General features: G+C 47.9%; 1 protein-coding gene across 1 annotated transcript; it reads left to right on the top strand.

Moving 5' to 3' along the window:
• Positions 1–16,974: 16,974 nt before the first annotated feature.
• Positions 16,975–20,593, top strand: MAFB (MAF bZIP transcription factor B). The gene has a single exon (XM_068700376.1). The coding sequence runs from the start codon at positions 17,593–17,595 to the stop codon at positions 18,526–18,528; it is 936 nt and encodes a 311-aa protein (XP_068556477.1). The 5' UTR covers positions 16,975–17,592; the 3' UTR covers positions 18,529–20,593.
• Positions 20,594–20,863: the final 270 nt, after the last annotated feature.

The following is a 20,863-nucleotide window of genomic DNA, read 5'->3' as shown; positions in this document are numbered from 1 at the left end:
GTTACCCAGCATGCAACCTTTGAAAACATCCAAGCTATGTTTTAATGCTTTTAATCTGTACCTCACTTTACAAGTGCTATTAATATTCATTATAGATTAAGGCCAAAATGAAGATAACAAAGAGTTCTTTACAGTTTCTTTTTAGTTAAAACTGGGTTTTGCAGCACAGTGCAAATGAAAGCAAAGAAAAGTTTCTTTGGACAGTAGCCCTAAAAAACAGTTACTGAGGTATATATATATATTTATATATATTTAAAAGACCTTTTTATTAGTATATAGGTGAAAAAACACACAGAGTTGGTAGCTTGATAAAAGAACTACAAAGGGGACTCACTGCTTGGTTTATTTTTAATTGAGATAAAAAATGGAAAATATAAAAATTTAGAAGCAACCTTGAAAGTGAAACATTTTCTTCAAATTGACCCAGAAAAATGAATATCAGATAATATGTATTCACAGAAGTAAAGAACCCCAAGACAAAACATGAAAGGTAAGTCCTAGCTTTCAGTGAAATGGATGAGAACATTAGCAGGAAAAGCCTGCTTGTGCTGCTTTCAAGGAAGCTTTGGAAATCAGGCAGAAATAACCAATCTGCAAACTTTTACCTGCAATATTCACATATCCAAATACCACTTTGTGCTCCATATTTTGAGAGGAGATGGGGTCAGGGAGGCAGCTGGGCTCTCTCTCCAGGTTATGCCTGGACTAATGCCAATTTATACCAGCTAAGGATCTGTTACGGACATAATCATGTTTTGAACTCAAATGTCCTCTCAAAGATCAATTACCATTTTAATCTTGTAAAACTGAACCTGCTGCAGGACCAGAATAATCACTGAACCATGCCAGTGCTGTTAGCCACAACCTGTTTTTTGCTCATGGATGAGACGTCCACAAAAGGATGTGACAGAAAGATGCTATTTACTAAGACTTCTGTACTCCTAAATACATTTTGAAAATACATTCTCTTTTTGTATCCCTACTGACTGTGAATAAACAAACAAATAAATGGATTTGGTAGCTGATTCACAGAAAAACAAGTCTCTTAGCTGCACATTAGTACCAATACTTTCTTGTCTTGCATTAATGCTGTTCATGTTTTATGATCTGCCGCTGAGGCAGAGGAAAAGAATCCCTGTTTTGTATTCCAAATACTGCTTTAATAAGACTGAAACTCTCTCTCTTTCTCTCCTTATAGCCCTACAGCAAATAAATGGAGGTGTCAGCCCAACACCCTTGTAGGTTTAAACTGAATGGAAGTGTCCTTTTGAAAAGCTTGTTCTGTCTGACAGTCCTGAATGTGCTCCTATTGCAGTTCCTTTGAACACCCATCTTTTCTGTGTTGGTACTCTGCTGACATGGCTTTTCGTTTAGTTAAAGATTAACAGAATGCTACAGAATGACAGGACTTTGTGATAACTTAATTGCACGAAACATAGCTGTTCCTATGCAAATTGGAGTATAATTGGGCACTAAGAAATTGCTCTCCCTGTATAAAGATGGCAAAGTGGATTTTGGACACACATAGGGAATAATAATCTATTCCTTTTTATTGTACTTGAAAAACATAGTTCACAGATTTTATGGTGAGTGTTATATATGCATTTAATGGCATGAGGTATTTGATTATGTACATTAAATATAAAGTCTGAGAGCTCTAAAGTCTTCTTAGTTTTAAGTGTATGTTAACTGCTGACATTGAAATTAACATAACAATACCGGAGCTCTGCAATACATTCATAACCTGTGAATTGTAATGGACATACGTCTCAAAGGTCCCGAGGTATTTACAAGACAGAGCGAACACTGCAGAAACTCTTTTACATATAAAACAAAAACAAAAACAAAACAAACAAACAAAAACCGGAACAAGCTTGCTGAAACTCTTTATTTCTTTCTTTATTATAATTATCTTTGGGTAAAAGGGTAAGCATGAGATTATAACATCATCTGAACAAATATCATAAACCAGATAGAAAAATGATATTATAATCACAAAAGAACTATTTGAGGGCAGTTGCTGCAAAGCCAGAGTAAAGGTCTGGGGTAAAGGGCAAAGTGTAAAAGGCAGAGTTTAAAATGAAAGTGAGGTACCACCACAGAATTGGTGGAACTATCTACCAAACTACTCAAGACTCACTCTACCTTTAACAATAGCAAGGGATCATAAACCAAAGTACATGAACTAAGCCCTGTCTCACATCGAAAGGGCAATTACAGTGCATCACATCCTTCTCTCCCAGTGTTTTGCTGCAGATGGCCAACACTTTAGGAATGCTAAAGCACAACAAAATGGAAATGGTATTGGAACAGAAAGAGCCTCCCAAAATGAACTGTACGCAGACCGTTGTGTTGGCATGATTGATACTGGAGCATGTAGGTGTAATGAAACTGATGCTGTCTCTTCTGCACCTGTGATTTATTGAGTACAAATTTAAGATGAGAAAAGGCCCCATACCAGGAGCTGCATCTTCCCCCTCAAAGAGGGTATGGTCATCCATCACCAGCCATTGCAAAAGGCCCAATAGTGAGCGGCTCATCAGATGAGCCAATAGTCTCTTTGTTGGGATTCCTAACAAGTGTTGGATCAGCAAAAGTCTATTTAGGCTGGTGGACCTTTCAGGACCAATTTGTAGTGGGTCACTGATTCTGCTAGTGTATTATCTTCTTTACTACTAGTACCAGTTGGGCAAGCAGCAAAGATTAATGATTTTAGCTGCCGACTGTTTGTGGCAATCTACTGCTTCTGGACCAAAGATTAAGATTTTTTTGTGCTTTACTCGAAAGGACACACCTTTTACCCAGGACCCTGTTTATTTGCTGAGTTCTGTACAAATAATAATAATAAAAAAATAATGGGCACCTCAGCTGCATTTTTAATGGCAATAAAAAGGATTTTTGCTAGTGCATAGCACAACAAAAGAGGGTTTTGCAAGGGAATAATAAAACTCAAGGCTAAGAATAAGTTTCATTCTCATCAGACTTGAGAATATGGCAGAGCACAGCTCTTTTACCCATCCCACAATACATGTTGCTGGGGAAATACAAAGATCTCCCTCCTCCTGTTTAATGGAAAGTGAAGAAGGGAAATGGGGCTCTGTACAGGAAGAGTTCATTTTTTCTGGGTTGATATTTCATTATTTTTCATAAATCCCCATTTAAATGGATTTAGTGATGGTGCAAAATGCCTTGAGACTCATCCCAGGAACCTGAGCCTGTGCTGAGGTATCTCAGCTTCAGGGAGCTCCAGGGATGCTGGGTGGCTTTGGTCACTTTTTGAGCCAGTTTCTCAGTAAAAGCCCAGAATTGATGATAATGTGACCATATAATCCCCAGGGTGATAAAAAAGTGTGTCCCCAAAGCTATCAGTCCTGTTTTCAGTGGAGCAGAACAACAAATGAGCACTGATGGACAGCTTCCAGGAAAGCAAACAGGAGAGGGGAGAGATTTGGATACATTTGTCTTTTAAGAGATGTTAGCTGTCTCTCTCTAGCATGCTAGCATACAAAGATATGTTCCCAGGCTCAAGGGGGTGGTTCAGCAGGACATGGGGCTCTTCTAAGGAAACGACTAACTCCTTATAAAATCCAAGACCTTGTACTGCTCGGTCTTTGAGCCCAGAAGAAGGGACAAGACACTGCTAGTGAGACCAGAAATGAAAATACAACGACTCCTAAATACCTCTGCTGTTGGAAGAACAGGTAAAAACAGGGTAAAGAACTAAAACCACAACACTTCTGAAAACCTTGGTGCAAGTTTTCATTATTGGCATTACACGTGCTAGAAACTTTCCAGTGACTGAGACAGAGGTTGCAGCCCTGCCATAGGCAAAGGTTAGGCTGCCAGAAAGATAGGAGCCACTGGTGGTGTGAAACTGGCTCAGAAAGCAGCACATCTCCAGCAGGGAGCTTGGCAGGAATTTGTCTTTGCAAAGGGCTTCAGCTGCTGATAGGCAAAAGGCTCGTGGGTGAGCTCGGGATGTCCCATGCGCTCCTGAGGCTTTCACCCGCCCCGTGAGGTCAAAGAAGTTGTGCAGCAGCATTTCCAAAGGGAAGCCCAGGATTTCCCCCCGGATGGAAAACAGGACAAAGTGTCCAAGTGCATGAAAAATGCGCTCATCCAGGATCTAATTTTTAAAGGGAAGAATTCTATAAATGACCTAATAAAAAAGTGATCTAATTGTTTCCACAACTGCTTCCTAAATTACCAGGCCCTTTTCTCCTCGCCTGTCATTGTTCATGGAGTCATAAATCACAACCCGGGAGATCACTCAGCTCCTGACAATTTGCAGCCGTACTACGGAGTCCCACATTTGGCTGGGCTGCAATCACTGACAAGCTGTTACTTAAGCAGTTGACAGGTTCAAAATAGCACCAGTTACAAGGATACCATCAAGTAAAGAGCTTTTAATTCATTTCTTTAGATGCTTATCTTCCACTCTTCTTATGAGCACTGTCAGAAAACGTGAGTAGCCAACTGTAGGTGTTTCAAAAATCAGCTGCAGAAATCTAAAATGAATTTTCTTCTGCTCTATTTATTGAAGTATCATTGCAATTTTGTAAGGCAGGTAAATATCTCTCATTTTAAAGGGCATTTATTCCAAAAAGTTTTCCATGTATAACATGCAGGATGTTTTCTCACTTCAATTGCTGCAACAGACTTTCATCAAAGATGAAACGTACAAGAAGCTGAAAACCATGGACTTTCTAGAAACAAACAAATAAATCCAACCATCAGCAGATCGTATCTGGTTCTTTTTGGGGGCCATCCCCCCACATTTGTTGACAGGCATGTGGCTTCTGGCTCCCTGCGAGCGAGGTGCTGGAGCCAGGGCTCCCCTGGTCAGGAGCAAAAGGGGGAGCTCCTGCCTCAGCCAGCTGCCTGAGCAGCCTGGGGCATCGCCAAGCAAACAGCACTACTGGCAGCAAAGGCAGGGCAATGATGTATATACTTTAAATCCCAGCTAGGCAAACAGCAGTAGGTGTTTCTCAAATTTGATCTGCCGGATGACAAATACTCTTTGCGCTTTTGTTCCCCCAGCAAAACTGAGCTTGCCCATGTTGCAGCTGTATTTCATTCTCTGGTCAGTGTGGCAGACGTGTTTTGACACCACCCAGCGAACCTGGGCCATATTTTAAGCAGACAGCTATGGAATGTAGGGTGCATCTGGCACTGTAAAACCCCACGTGGAAATCTCTCTGCCCTCATAGGCATGGCAAAAAATGTTCTTCACAACTCATGTCACCAATAATCCTATCATTTATAAAGTTCAAACTCACTCCTCCAGACACATCCTTGGATTTAATGCCATTAAAGAAACAAACAAAAAATGATACTAGATATTAAGCTGAACTGATAACTTCTGGAAAGCTTCCTTGTCAGTTCTTCGTTTTGGGATGGTCATCCCACGTGCTGCAGTTTCTCTCCTTAAGGAAGCATTCCCATACCCAGGGAAAGTAATAAAACGAGTTTCTTCAATGAATCATCAGAGGGTGACCTAACCTTTGCTCAGAAGGAGCAAACACCTGCCAGAAAGCTGGGGCTTTTCTGGCCAAAACAAAAGACACTGAGAAATGAATTTAATATCTGGACATTGGCATGGGGAGAGGCAGTGTTGTGGTGAACTTCTAAAGCAGCTCTATTAGAAACAAGAAGGGGAATTATCTGCGGCAGAAATAAAAGAAAAATAACTGTACGGTGGGAAGAATGGTGAAAAGGAAACAAACAAACAAAAAGATCCTGCTGAGACCTTATAGTGATTTGTTTTGTCCAAACACTGCCAGTCTGAGAGGACACATCCTTTTTTAATTGTTCTTTATTTCATTTTGGCCGGTATGGTTCATGAAGCCTCAGAGCACAAGCAGAGGATACCAGCAGGCTGTGCTAGTCAAGGGCCTAGCAGTGAGATTGAAATTTTCCCAAAATTTGGCTGGAGAGTGAAGCCACGACTGCTCCTCATGGCCAGGGAAGGGGAGAACATGCTTACACAGAGCTGTGTGCAGCAGGGCACTTTCCTGAGCCCTCACAGCCAGGGTAAAGGAGCTGTAAATGTTGCTTGCATCTGCAGGGAAACTTGCTCAAACTCAAGTCTTCCTGCTTAGTTCAGGTTTTGCAGAAATATAAAATGCCCCTAATGCAGAAACCCTTTGCAAGCAGGACAGAACAACAGCTGGAGACTTTCCTTCCCTTTCACTCTTAAGTAGAGCTTTATTGCGTCCAAGTTCAGACTTGGACATAGGTATTTTCCCTACTGAATTCAAAGGCAAAGTGCACAGCTGGCCTAGGCTCCAGCCTTCTGTATACAACATCGACCTGCCTTGAAGGAAGATCGTATCTCTGCGGATGACGCAGAATAGCTGGAGCCAAGGAAAAGGACATCCCTCATGGTGCAGCTGGCCAGAAGCTGCTCAGTGAGACACGGTTCCACACCGAGCAGAGCCGAGAGGCAGAGTGCTTGGGTGTCTTTGCACGGGGACTTAGTGGATGGAGCACCTGGGGCAACGTGGCATGGAGCAATGTCTCATCGCTCATCGTTATACCTGAAGAGAGAATGACCCCCCTGCCAGGGGGTCCAGGACAAAGGCTGAGCGCACATACAAGTATCATCTGCAAAGAGCTGCTTTCAGAATTGCCTTCCTGAGAAAGGACAAAACCTTGGAGCACAGCTAGCAGCCCCAACCTTTTCCCCTCCATTCACATATTTAAAGATCGTACTGTAATACCCCAGCTCTTCCTTAGGAGATTTTTAGCCAATAATGCAGGCACAGAAAATCCAAGTGACATGGCCATGGCTGCACAAGAAATGGAAGGCAGAGCAAGAAAAATGATTCCCCCCCACCCCCACCCCCAAATTCCATTGGTTGTTCAAACTTCTGAAGGATGGTGCTTGCAGAAACCAATAGGAGTTTCAGTGGTTTAAGGTCATGCCCAGTCACAGCAAAACCCTGGGGCAAAATGTGTTTCTTCTTCTCTCCCTTCCCTCCAGCAAACCCCTTTTCCAACACTTTCCGTGGGGAAGGTCAGCCCTTCACTGGAGTCCCTTGAATACAGAGAAGCTTCTGGGAGCACACTGAGCAAATGGGTTATTTTGAAAGGACAAGTTAGCTCTATAATTTGCCTTCACAATGTGTTCTGCACTCTAATTACAAATGCAAACACAGTAATTGAGAACAGCATCATAAAACTCTAAAGGAAGCCATAAGTGATATAATACACGGACATGTTTACCATTTGGTGCAGCAGGATGCCTCTGTGATGTTTTCCCCATGTTTAAACAGGGTGGAGATTTGCTTTTCTTTCATAAAGTTAATTTCATGACAGCAATTCTTCCCTCAGCCTGCCCGCTCCCAAGCCTGGGTCAATTAAAATACAGCTTTCGGGAAACATTTCCTCTTTTTTCTCAACCGGGAAAAACCTCTTTTTCTTTTGGATGATAAGAAAAGGTTAATTAAAGCTAAAGGGGAGAAAAAAGGGGAGATCCCAGCGTGTTCTCCCCCTGCCGTACTCCAGCCCTACCTGCAGTAGCAGGTTCCTGGGCAGCCCTGGGGCTGCTGCTTCCCCCTCCGAGCCATGCTGGGGGGGACGTGCCCCCCTCCGGGGGTCCTCAGGAGAGGGTTTTCCCACCCAGCTTTCTTCCAGCTGCTGGGACAGTGCAGGAAAGCAGTGCCCATCTAATGAACTCTGCCTTGTGCTGGGGAAAGGAGAGAGTTCAAAGCTCCAGTTATTGCCAGTAGAGCAAGAGTGAGTAGTTTAGTTCTACAAATGGCAAGTGAAGCCACGCAAGCTGCTCACAGGCAAGCTAAGGGTTTTCTGCATGGATGGAGAACAGGAGTGTGTAGACCCTGCACATGGTGCAGTCCCACATTCCTGTCTTCATTGGTTTTGTCCCTTTTCCCTCTTGCTACCTGTCCATACTTCCCTGTCATCTCACATATCATCCTCCCCACGTCAAACCAAGCAAAGACTTCAAAAATCCGGGCACAGGCCTCAAAAGCCCTCCTGGACACAATGCAGCAAATGGAAGAAAAATGGAAAAATGAAAATGATACCTGCCATGTTCCCGTGGGAAGCTGGGCAGAAGGGAGGAGCAGGCAGGAGGGATGCTCAGCACTGCAGGGGGACTGGAGGCACCGAGCCACTGCCAGAGGAGGTGGATAGCAGGGTGGACAAATCAGCAGGGAGGGGATTAGGGCTCGGGTGTGCAGCAACATGGTCCTACAAGCTCACCTAAGCTTAACAACTGCTAACTAACATGCCAAAAGGTGTGATTCGAGCCAGAACAGCTCAGCCTCCCTTTTGAGATCAATGAAGACGCGCACCCCATCTGCGGCTCGCACTGGCTCGCACGTGCGCGCACCCTGTCTCCTTGGATTTGCTGAAAGCTGCTACGACCTGATTTCCAGAGGTGCTGAGAGCCTGCAACTCATCGTGACAGGCTATACATCAAATCCATCACCTCTTGGGAAACTTGATTACCCTGGTGGAAACCCTCATTTCAAGCGTTTAACTGGTTCCTACTGGTTTCAGCCAGCCAGTTCAGTTTGGGAATGGATCACTCGGTTTGGGCTGTGTTAATTTTTCAGGAGAAATAAATCCAAGTGTATGAAAACTGTTTTAGGAATCTACTGAAGTGTCTAGTAAGGTATCAATTAAAAAAAAAAAAAAAAAGCTATTTTAAAAACACTGAACCAATAAAAATAACTCACACTTGGCTGGTTAGAACTGTTCATCAGGTGACTTGCTGCTGAACAGATGTCTCCAGCTGGGAATTCTTGGATGAAATTCTCTATCTTCTTCTTTTTTATAAACCAGTTATTAAAGAAGTACATTAGAGGTTTAAAACGTGTTAATTCGAGCGAGAAAAACAAAACAAAATAGAAACCGCACATACATCATCGAGAGAGAGATTGCCGAGTTGTAGTCACAGCTTTAAAGGGGTGAAGCTCCTTATCTGGATGTTTGAAGGATGGAAACACAGTTATTAAAAAACCTGCAAATACAGAGTTAAGGTTGAACATAAACAGAACACTCACACAGAAAGCATGGGCAGCCTTAGAGAAGATGTCCAGGAGGCTAGCAATGGGTTTTCATAATGCTCAGAAAATACACAAAGCAGTAGTTAACTGTGTACCTGTAGATTAGTTCACTTGAGATTATTTGAAGGTTATCTTTTTTCTATTTTTTTCAGCTGTGTTGTGCATTAATATATATTTTAAAAACTATATTAATAACTGCATTAGTGTTTAGCCAAAGACTGGCTAGAAGAGGGATAACTGAATCAGACTAAGCACGGGTATACACTGCTTGCTGCAGGAGTCTCTTCCTTGCTGCCTTGCACCGCATGTGCAGGAAATGTTGGTATGTATTTTGCAACCCCTAACACATGAGGAACTGATCCCACCAGAGAAAAACAAGCAGAAATGATCTCCTTTCATACAGGAAGTCCAATGTGCCATGTAGGATTGCCATTAAAATAGACCCAAGAATGAAACAACCTTCCCTAACCCCCTTTCCTTTTCAGAACCGCCTGCACAAACCTCACCCTGCCCTTCTTCTTGCTGCATTTCTCTGCGAGCCCTCTCTACAGCCAGGGAGATGTGCTCACAATTTATGGGATCTCAGAATGACCTGTACAGCAACCGGACAACTTGACTGGAGAGCATTTTGCTCGACAAACAGGGGGGTGAGGATTTGTAGCCCCACTGTGCTGCTGTCTCTCCTGCACGAATTAATTTAACCATTCTTCAGAGAAGCTCTGAAAGCAAAGAAATAATTAGCAAGGAACTGCAGCCTGCCCCAGGTACAAAAATCAGCTTCATGAGTCCTCCCCCTGAAGATCTGCTCCCCTTGGATCCTCCACAGGACCCTTGGAGCAGCCAATAACAGGGACACCTCCAGCTTTTCCAGGGCCTGGAGGAAAGGGGAGATTTAAGCCAGGAGGTGTTCACACAGAGCAGCAACGACACAGGCAAACATGTTAAAGCACAAGGTTTCTTTTTCCTGGAGAGAAAATGGCAAGTCGCACTAGGAGCCAAAATCTTGTTGGGGCAAATGGAACAAAATTTACATTTTGAGCCTGATTTTGAAAGCAGCCAATTCGGGGCTATTCAGGGCTGTGGGTCTGTTTATATGTAAAAGAAAGACAGATTGGGAGCTGTTTTCTTTCCCCTGCCTAGGTAACAGCTAACAAAGTGCTCCTCAGCCTAGCAAGAAGAGCAAATGAAAGTGTTTTCCCCCAAATTGTCCCTTTTCTTCACCTCCTTTCCTTTTTCTCCTCATATTTAGGACTGTTTGGGGAGGAAGGCGGATGCTTACATAAATCACTTTCTTTCTAGTTCTGCTCATCTTTCTCTCTCAGCAGTGCACAAAAGGACTTTAATTTCACTGAATAACAGCTTTCGAAATAAATATGTCCTCGCTTTTCTTCTGCACCTGGATCTATGCGGAGGGGCTAGCGTAGGAAGATTGCTACATTTCCTTAGGTGAATAAAGAGCTTCATTCCCAAAGGGCACAATAAACCTGATCCTTCCTCCTCTGATCAACAAGAGCACGGAAGCTGCAAACCTGACCAGTACATCAAAAAGGAGCTTGAAAAATACTTTGAGCAAAAAATGCTAACGGTGCATCCTTCTCCTGTAACTGCACTGATATTAAATCAGGAAACAGTACAGAACAACCACAAAACATATATACAGGGGCTGTCAAAACAGAAACAAAACAAAATCCCTAATGGGGACTAAAGGTGCAAAGAGCAGAAAGAAGAGTATACAGTGTAGGCTTTATGATTATATTTAAATCCTTATGCAGCAAACGCCAGAAAGGGAATTCCAAAAATTTTCTATATATAAGCATTTTTATTTTTTTTTTTTTTATCCAGGACTTTGTGCAATGAAAAGGAATTTCAAATCAGTCTGAATGAAAGGGCAGGAGTCCCAGTGGGTGTCAGAGCGTGCCTGTGGGCTCCTGGGCTGTAAGGGACAGTCCCCCCATGCTGCAAGGGCCAAGGAACACGCAGCTGAGCTGCGAGCAGCCTTGCTGCTGCTGCTGAATCCGAAACAACACTGGTCTTTCCTGAAATCTATTCTGACTTGGTCCTGGATTTCCTCAAGTACAACTGAGGCCAGATCTTCCTTTCCTCCATCCTGACCATCTCTGTTCATCAGGAGAGTGTCCTGCAGAGACGCTCGGGAAAACAGGTGACAGTGGCCAGTGAACTTTTCTCAAAGATCTCCTGGCTGCCCGTGACGCTGTGACCTTGGGCATAGGTCTGGATCACTTTCGTTTCTCCCTGGCATCTCCCTTTCCTACGACCCTTGCAAGGAAGCTGAAAACCCTCTGTAATCATATATATATGTATTTTTATTTTATTTTTTTGCCCAGAAATCTGTGTAGCTCCTCTGTATTCACAAGAGAAACAGATAAACAGGAGAGAAAATTCCGTAAGCAAGATGTGGCCCAAGCTCTGAAGTGTTTGAGAAACCTTTGAATGCCGCTTGCAGGGCACGGCTGCAGTAATTATAGTCCTCCAGCCTCTGATGGCTCCTTCAGACCTGAAAGGCAACTTGTGATCACTCAGAAAGGTTTTGGTGCTGCTTATTAGCTAAATGCTCCTAACGGGGCTCAGATCATGAATTCAGCATGCAAGGGTTCAAATGGGAAGCAGGACTTAGCCATGCACAGGAGGAAAAGCAACCCTAGCAAAGTCTGAACAGGGGGTTTTCTGTATCTGTATCAGGATTTTCTGCCAGAAACAGTTTTTACCATGGTGGCAAGGGGAATAATAACAAAACTATGTGTTAGAGGGGGCTGTGATGAGACTGAACTGTTTGGAGATGATGAGAAAGAGAAAAAATCCCGTTAAAAAAATAAAAAATAAATAGGATCGGCTCATTTGTGGCACGATGGGGCTCAGGCTGGAAGAAAAAGGAGGAGGGTTCTGCTGTCTGCTGACCTCCCTGCCAAAACCTCCCCCACGGCCGTTGGGGAGGAGGAAGAAACGGCTCGGGGGCACCCCCCCTCTGCAGCCAGACCCCGAGCAAACTGCAGAGGGTGCCAGCGAGGGGCTGCACTGAGCAAGAGCTCAGAAAGGAGGGAAGCAAGGCACCCCTGCACCCTCTGCAGCCCCCCACAGACCCCGGGGTTCCCCGCTCCCTGTGTCCTGCATCCCGCCGAGCCCCCCCTCCCCAGCCCTCCGGGGCACCCCCACCCGGAGCATCTGGAGGGCTGGGGGGCTCTAGGGAATGTCTGGGGGGGGGGGCAGAGCGATGCCACCCCCCACCCACACTGCAGGAGTTGCTCCCCAGCCTCTCCAGCGATGCTCGGACGGGGGCAGCCAGCGACAGCGGCGGCGGCTGCGGGGCGAGGGGAGCCCGGGGCCGGGTGCTGAGCTGCGGGGGGGAGAGGGGGGGACACGGGCCCGCTGGGGGCTTCAGGTCCGCTCCCGCACCCCGCCGCGACCCTCGAGGGTTTAAGCAGCCGTGCTGCCCTCAGATCAACGCCCTACAAAGCGCCGTCCCGCATCGCGGCTCCCGCCCGGCTGCACTCATGCTGCGGGACCCCCCCGGCACGGAGCAAAACCCAGATTCTCCTCCCGGACACGGCGATCCCTCCCCAAACCCCCTTCCCGGCGGGGGTTTAGTGCTGGGCACTGCGAAGCCTCGGGGAAAAAAAAGCACCCCCACGAAACGTACCCTTCTGAAGTGCTGCTCCGCGTCCTGCCCACGGGTCCACCTGTGAAAACCTAAAGCTAAAGTTAGCAGTGGGATTTGCCCCGCTCCTAACCGGTTCGGGCTAAAATCTGAAGAGTTCCCAGTTAACCCAGGACGGTACAATGGCTTATTTTATACCGCAAAGCTACTGTGCAGACTTTGTCCAAAGAATGTTGCACGCTTTACTTTGACAATCCCAGCAGAAAAGAGAGGGGGAGAGGAAACAAAGCCTTATGATTGCCATTAGTAATTTAATCCTAAATTCGTGGGCCATTCCCATCAGCCCGAACGAGCAAACATCAACACTTTTCTTTCTCATGCACATGTATCTGCGATAGATGATTAACCAGGTCTCTCACTGCTTACACAGGGGAAAAAAATATCCTGACAAACAGCACGGTGTCTGCCCGCAGTTTGCGAAATTAAAAATCAAGAGGGGAGAGGTAAGAATTAGAAAAGTGATGCCCCTGTTCTCCATCAGTGCCGGCTGCCAGCCGTGGGTGATTTCGGTTTATGTGTTTGTTTGTTAACAAAACTACCACTTCAGACAACATATCCCACTAATGTTATGGGCGAAAAAGCTAATTCTGGGAAAAACGTAGTGGTCAGCTACCAAAACTGCGGAGCGTTTCTCACAGAACCAGAAGCGTGGAAAATACATAAAGAAGAGTCTTTGCATTTTTTTATCAGTTACCTAGATCTGTTATTTCTAGGAATTGGGGATTAGGATGCCACCGTAATGCTATTCCCCATTTAAACGTAAAATCTACAATTTAGGCAGAAGCCCTACCAAAGCACACGCGTGTAGGCATCTATATGCACCAGTTTTCAGGGCGAGCTTTCAAATTTCAGTGTCTCAAGGACCTCCGCTGCCCTGCCCTGGGCGGACATGCCGGATGGAGCTGATCTGAAATGACACTACCGTTTGGTTTGAACTCTTCCTGATTTTGACCGGGAGTTTGCGAAAGGGACGAGGGGAGAGAAGGGAGAGCGGGGAGAAGTCATTCCGTGTCCGAAACTAACCTTCAAAAACGGATCTTGAAAAACAGAGAGGAGGAAAAAAAATTAAAGCCGCTCGAGTGGTAGGGAGTAGGGAGTTTTGGGTGTCGGGGGTAGGTCGCGATTAACCAAAAAATCGCGACCACCTGGGGCAGGTGCTGCCTGTCCCCCGCCACCAGCGGCGGGGCGCTGCCTCCGCGGGTGCGGAGCGGGGAGCGGAGGGACAGAGGGACGGAGGGACGGAGGGACGGAGGGACGGAGGGACAGAGGGACGGAGAGATGGGACTCGCCGCTGTAAGCCGCTCGCCCCGCGGAGCCCCCTCGGGTGCGGGCGGCCGCGTAGGGCCGGGGATGCGCGGAGCCCCCTCTGCGCGCATCCCCGCGGCCGCCCGGCCCCGCGGTGCGGCGGCTTGGCCCCAAGGAAGGGAAACTCTGCCCGGGCTGCTCAGCCCAGGAATCCTCTTCTTCTCCTCCAGTAACATTATTTCTTCCCCAGTCCTTATTAAAAAAATTAAAATAAAATAAAATGTATCGGACGGAGGATGATCCCCCTAACGTACAAATCCCAGGGAGAATAACCTTTGTTGGTTGAATTAAAAACATTACAAGAAACAAAATCGGCCTTTAAGCGGGGATTCCGGGCACAAAGCGGTTCGTTTTTTAGCCAGCCGTGTAACGCCGCAAGTTTTGCGGGATATATTTTCTGGAGGGGAACGAGGGATGGAAGAGCAAATAAATGGACCCAGAAAGTGCCCCGAAATTTTATGACGATGATGATGGACACGCAGAACCGGTCTGCAATTCACAGCTTAAAAGATTAAGAAGAGACAGAGTGTGTACGGACAAGGAGATAATCAGATCAATGCTTCCTCCGCCTTTCAGTAGCTCCACCTTGTGAATATACCTCAGTAATTATGACAGGAAAAAAAAAAAAAAAAAAAGTATTATCCATCTAATGGCACATTTTTTCAGGGCTGCCTCTGAGCTTCCCGAGCGCTCGCCAGGGTCCCCTTTCCCTCTGCTGGGCGACATCCCTGCCCACGATACCGTTTAATGTGCAGGTAAAAATAAAGCTTTCGCCATGTACTTTCCAGGACCTCATAAATAATAACTGTTGCGGGCCTCCGAGGGACGCTGCCGGCTCTCCCCCAGCCTCCGGGGAAGCAGCGGTTGCGGGACGGGGACCACGCAGCTCCTGTCCCTCTCCGCTCTGTCCCCACGCCCGGCCCCGGCCTCTCCCCGGCGGGGCACCGCGCAGCTCTCCGCCTCTCCGTGCCGCTCGTTACCGGCCAAAACCCGGCGATTTCCTCGATTTGGCACCGCTGGGAACCCAGGGGCGCGGTGCCCGTGTGGAGCCCGCAGCTCCCACGCGTTACCGGCGGGGAGTGCACGGGGAAGGTGGGGGGTGTCCCGGGAAGGGGTGTCCCACGCGTGTTCGCACACACTCAAGGAGCAGGAGACAGCCAAGGGCGGGCTGCTGCTCCCCGGGGGGCAGCCTCTTCTCGGCCGGGATCGGGGTCCGGAGGGGCTCAATCAGCCCCAGAAAAATCACGCGTGGGCATTGCCGGCGGGTGCGGAGCGCACCGACGTGCACCGATCCCAGGCGGTGCCGTACCGGGAGTTAAATGCCCTCCAAAGCTCGGGAGGAAAATGCAGAGCAGGCGGCCTTTCCGCGCATTGCCGCACAAAACTGAGCCCTGGAGCGCCTGCAATAATAATAAAAAGGGGCATTTTATCCAGTTCCACCCCGGTTCCCACGTCCCCCCTCCATCCCGCTGCCGGTGTCCCACCCGCAACTTTTCGGGGAAGAGAGCACTTTGCGTGGCTTTGCCCCCGCGGTTCCCTACCGGGCTGTGGGGCAGCGGGACAAATGGGGCCAGGATGCGGGCATCGCCCCCGTACGGCCTCGGGTCCGGCAGGGAGGGACCGCCGGGGGGCTCCGCTTGGGGACTTTCGCAACGTTTTCTCTGTCCCAGCACCAGAAAGGCAGTTCCTTTCTAATTAATTTCTAAACAGAAAAAGGATTTAAAACTTTTTGTTTGTTTGTTTGTTTTAGGGGGAGGTAAATAAATTAGACTGGGGGGATTTGGGATGCTGAAGAGCCGCAGGTCCGGAGCGGCCGGGCAGGGTGGGCGCAGCCCCGCTCCTTTTTTTTTTTTTCTCGGGTGTTTTTTTCCCCGTGAAATGTGGCTGTTATTCTCCAAAAGGACACTTGGGGTCGCACTTTCTGTCTGTTTGAGCGTAAAAACAGTGTAAAAAGAAGCCTTAATCTCCCTTAATCGTTACAAAATGTTCAAAAAAAAAAAAAAAGAAAATCCTGTTACCGGACCAAAAAAAAAAAAAAGAATCCAAAAAACCTTACAAGTCGAGTACTCGTTTGCATGCAGTCACTTACTCGGGGAAGAGCGGAGGAAAGCAAACACGGTCCCCTCAGAACTGAAATGTAATTCTATTTTCTCCCTTCTCTCCCCAGTATTTGCAATTGTCTGTGTCAATGCCTTTGCTTTACTTTAGGGAGAGATTTGCTTCCCGTCACCGGGAGGGTTTCCCCGGCTGTCGGAGCAGAGCTGTCAGCCCCGCCGAGCCCCGCTCCCCGCGCATCTCCCCGGGCACCTCCCGCGGCCCCGCGCTCGCTGCCGGCCGGACCCGGGGCGCGTTCGGGGCATTTTGGGGCATTTCCCCGCGATGCCCTCGCACCGGGGCCGTTTCCATAAAGTTGGAAGCGGCTCCGCGTGTGCGGGGGCTGGGGGTAAGCTGACCGCTCGCAATTCGCTCCGGGCCGGCAGCGGGCACGAAGGGACTTTGTTATATTTAGAACAAAGGGACGGGCAGGATGGCCCCGAGCCCTCCTCCTTTGCGGATTGCCGAGGCCGAAAACGAACGGAGAGGGGTGAGAGGAGGGGGGGGGGGGGGGGGGGAAGAGAATAAATAAGAATAAATAAATAAAAGAGGCGGTGGCGCGGGAGGGGGGAGCACCGGGAGGAGCGGGGCTGGGAGCGGCGGCCGCTCAGCTGGCGCTGCGGAGCTGTCACGGCGCCGCCCGCCCCCGCCGCCCCCGCCGCTGCCGCCCAGCCCGGCCCGGCCCGGCCCGGCTCGGCCCGGCCCCGCCGCCGCTCTGCCATTGGCGAGGCCGCCGCCGGCCCCGGCCCCCGCCGCGCTGTCGGCGGGCACGGCCGTATAAGAAGCCAAGGGGGGCTGCGCTGCGAAGCACAGCTGCACAACGAGCGCTGGAGGCGGCAGCTACCAGCGGAGCCCTGTTTTTTTTTTTTTTTTTCCTCCCCTCGTCCCCCCTTTTCTCCTTTTTTTTTTTTTTCGCCTTTTTCTCCTCCTTCCTTCCCCTCCCTCTTCCCTCCTCCCCTTCCCCTGCTCCGCCGAAAACTCCCGTGCAAAGCCCGAAGCGCGCTCGGGCTGGAAAGTTGCGGCAGGCTGCGGAGCTCCGCGGCTGCGGGGAGAGGAGAGGCTCCGGACTTACAAACCGCGGACGGGGGCACGGGTTAGACGCCGCGCACCGGCCTTCTTCCAGCGCCGACCCGGAGGCAGCATCTTTGTTTTGCTTTGCTTTTGCCCTCCTGCTGCTGCCGCTGCTCCTTTCGGCGTGCAGCCCGGCGGCTGAGTGCTAGGAGCTGCCGCAGCCCGCCGTGCGCTGCGAGCCCGCACCGAAAGGCAGCAGGCGGCCGGGCGTCCTCGGGCTTTGTTGCTCCGAAACGAGAAGCCCCAAGAAGCCGGGAGAAGGAGGCGGCCGAGGGGGGAGCGGCGGAAAGGAAAGCGAGGAAGCCGAGGCCAAGTTTCTTTGGAGTAAAGGAGAGCGGGCAGCCCTCTGCCAGGCTGCACGCTGGAGTGAGGTCTCCAGCCCCCTCCGCCCGGAGAGGTGCCCCCAAGACAGCGATGGCCGGAGAGCTCAGCATCGGAGCCGAGCTGCCCACCAGCCCCCTGGCCATGGAGTATGTCAACGACTTCGACCTGATGAAGTTCGACGTGAAGAAGGAGCCCCTGGGCAGGAACGACCGCTCGGGCAGGCACTGCACCCGCCTGCAGCCTGCCGGCTCCGTCTCGTCCACCCCCATCAGCACTCCCTGCAGCTCTGTGCCCTCCTCGCCCAGCTTCAGCCCTACCGAGCAGAAGACCCACTTGGAGGACCTGTACTGGATGGCCAACAGCTACCAGCAGATGAACCCCGAGGCGCTGAACCTCACCCCGGAGGACGCGGTTGAAGCCCTCATTGGGTCCCACCAGGTGTCCCAGCAGCTGCAAGGCTTTGAGAGCTTCCGGGCCCACCACCACCATCATCATCACCATCACCAACACCACCACCAGTACCCCGCGGTCACTCATGAAGACCTGGCCGGCAGCGGGCACCCTCACCACCACCATCATCACCACCACCAGGCCTCTCCCACCCCTTCCACCTCCTCCAACTCCTCCCAGCAGCTCCAGAACTCGCACCAGCAGCATCCCCCCTCCAGCAGCGTGGAAGACCGGTTCTCCGATGACCAGCTGGTCTCCATGTCCGTGAGGGAGCTCAACAGGCACCTCCGAGGCTTCACCAAAGACGAGGTGATCCGCCTCAAGCAGAAGAGGAGGACCTTGAAGAACAGGGGCTATGCCCAGTCCTGCAGGTACAAACGTGTCCAGCAGAAACACCACCTGGAGAATGAAAAGACCCAGCTCATTCAGCAGGTGGAACAGCTCAAGCAAGAAGTGACCCGGCTCGCCAGAGAGAGAGACGCCTACAAGCTCAAGTGTGAGAAACTTGCCAGCAATGGCTTCAGAGAGGCCGGCTCCACCAGTGACAACCCGTCTTCCCCTGAGTTCTTCATGTGAGTGCTTAACAAAAATAATTAAAAAACAAAACAAAAAAAAACCTACCCCACACCTGAATCCCGACCCCCATCACCTTCCCCCCCGCTCCCATCCTCTTCTGACATCTTCATCCATCTGTCTGCTTGACTAGAGAGAAAGAAGGAGAGAAAAATAGAGACTTGATTTTTTTGCAGCATCCAGACTTCTAGATTAGCTGTGGGAAAAGTAGGCTGGGGGTGGGGACGGGAGAGGTAAAGTGCAACTTTTTGACTTTCGTTTGTGAGTTAGAGAGAGGGACCGAGGCAGAGGCAAAGGAGGAAAGGACAAGTGAAGCGTTTTATAGATCGCTTGCTTGCAGAACAAGATGGACTTTAAGAGAATAATAATAAAAAAGGACAATGAACAAGCCATCTATAACATACTGTCTGCTCGGAAAGAGAGGACATATACAGCACCATCTCATGCACAATTTACCTGCTTGGAAAAAGAGAATAAATAAAAAGGACAATATATGCAAACTCTTCATATATTGCCTGCTTTGAGAAATAAGTTACAGGACTCAGATGGGACATTCAATCTAAGAAAGGAAAGAAAGAAAAACTCATCAGTTTTATTGCCTGCTTGATTATATAGAAAAATACGAAAATCTGCATTAAAAATATTAATCCTGCATGCTGGACATGTATGGTAATAATTTCTATTTTGTACCATTTTCTTGTTTAACTTTAGCATGTTGATCATCGATCATAGATTTCTGTTGTTGTTTTGTTTCATCGATAAGAAAAGCATCACAAGTTATCAAAACTTTTTACTGCTTGTGCAGTTTTGTTCGTTGGTTTTGCTCTTATTTTTCTTTTATGGTTGTTAGCTTGTAAATATCTGCTACTTCAAACCGCACAGGAAAAACAAAAAACAAAAACAACATTTCAGCAGGCTGGTTATACGGTTTGTTTGGTATTAAAGAGATACTTAAAAAGAAGTTATGGGCATTTTGCATTCAAAAAAAAAAAAAAGGAGAAAAAAAAACTTTGTATATCTGGTGCACTTTTAAGTTGTATTTTTTTTTAGTTTTCATTTTGGTTTTTGTTTGTTGGGGCAGAAGAAAAAACGCCTGAATGGCATTGACAAACCTAAACTTAAGAGGGAAAAACTCTCATCGGTCACTAGAGCCTACTGCATGCCTTAAAGTGGCAGCGAAGCTCTTTCCTTCAGGACGATTCCCAGCCTGTAGTGGTTAGACCTGGCCATGCAGCCTCCCTTCTGATTGTAAACTCAGGAAACGAGGGATGGACGAGACATATTTTCCTTTTCAGAAAAAGCTGCCCCTGCATTTTCAGTAAATAGGGAAAAAGCCACCCTCCTGGTTACGAGGCAAGTCGCACAGCAGCAAGTGGTCCGTGTCCCCGTGGAGTTAGGTTTCTCAATGGTAGCAGTAGATGAGTGGGCTGGAAAAGCATATAAAACTAAAACTTTTATTTGAGAAGACATACTGCAACTTTTAAGTGTATTCTTTTGCAATGATTTGTAATCTGCTTCTCTGCTTCCCTACGCAGCGAGTGAAAGTTTTAGCCAAAATTTATTTGCAGTTGTATAGTAGTAGTAGTTGGGAGTCTTATGGGTGTTTTTATTACTTTTTTTTTTTTCCTCCTGCAGGTCAGTAAAAGGATTTACGTTGCACTGACAAAAATACCAAAATGAAAACTTATTTTTTAGTTTCCTTTTAGGATAGCTGGCACTGCTGGCCGGATGCATTTTAAGTTTGTATTAGTTTATAAATTAACAGTAATAACAAGATTGTAATGAACAGCATGGTGCTTGCAGTTTTAAATATTGTGGATATTAGTCATGCATCAGAAAACGATCTTTGGTTTTTACTGATTCAACTGTGTTGAAATCAAAACATTGCAGCAGCGGAAAAAAATTGTTTTTATTTCATGTAAAGTTCTGAAGGGATCAATTTCAAATCCTGCTTATGATATGAAAAATATTAAAAAACCTGGTCTATTGTAGTTTTATTCAGACTGGTTTCTGTTTTTGGTTATTAAAATTGTTTCCTATTTTGCTTATTAAAATCATTGAAATGGCATTTCTTGGAGAGACCTGCTTCTCTGACGTCTCGTGTTCCGGAAAAAAAAAAAAGAAGGAAGAAAAACTGTTGGACCTTAACCTATCCTCCGACTGCTGTCCAGCCAAGGCAGCCGCCCGCCGCTGGGCTTTAAATGGGGCTTTGCGCAGCTGCTGCGGCGGCTCGGGATCGCTGCTGCCTCCTGCCCGCAGGGTCCCGGCTCCTTCCCCTGCTGCCCCCCAGCACCCCCCCTGCATTCTCCCTGCCTTGCCCCAGCATCCCACCCGCAGA

The sequence above is a fragment of the Anas acuta genome, chromosome 16, assembly GCF_963932015.1.
Source record: "Anas acuta chromosome 16, bAnaAcu1.1, whole genome shotgun sequence".
Classification (NCBI taxonomy): Eukaryota; Metazoa; Chordata; class Aves; order Anseriformes; family Anatidae; genus Anas; species Anas acuta.
Note: the sequence above shows the minus strand (reverse complement) of the source record. Positions and strands in the feature narration are given on the sequence as shown.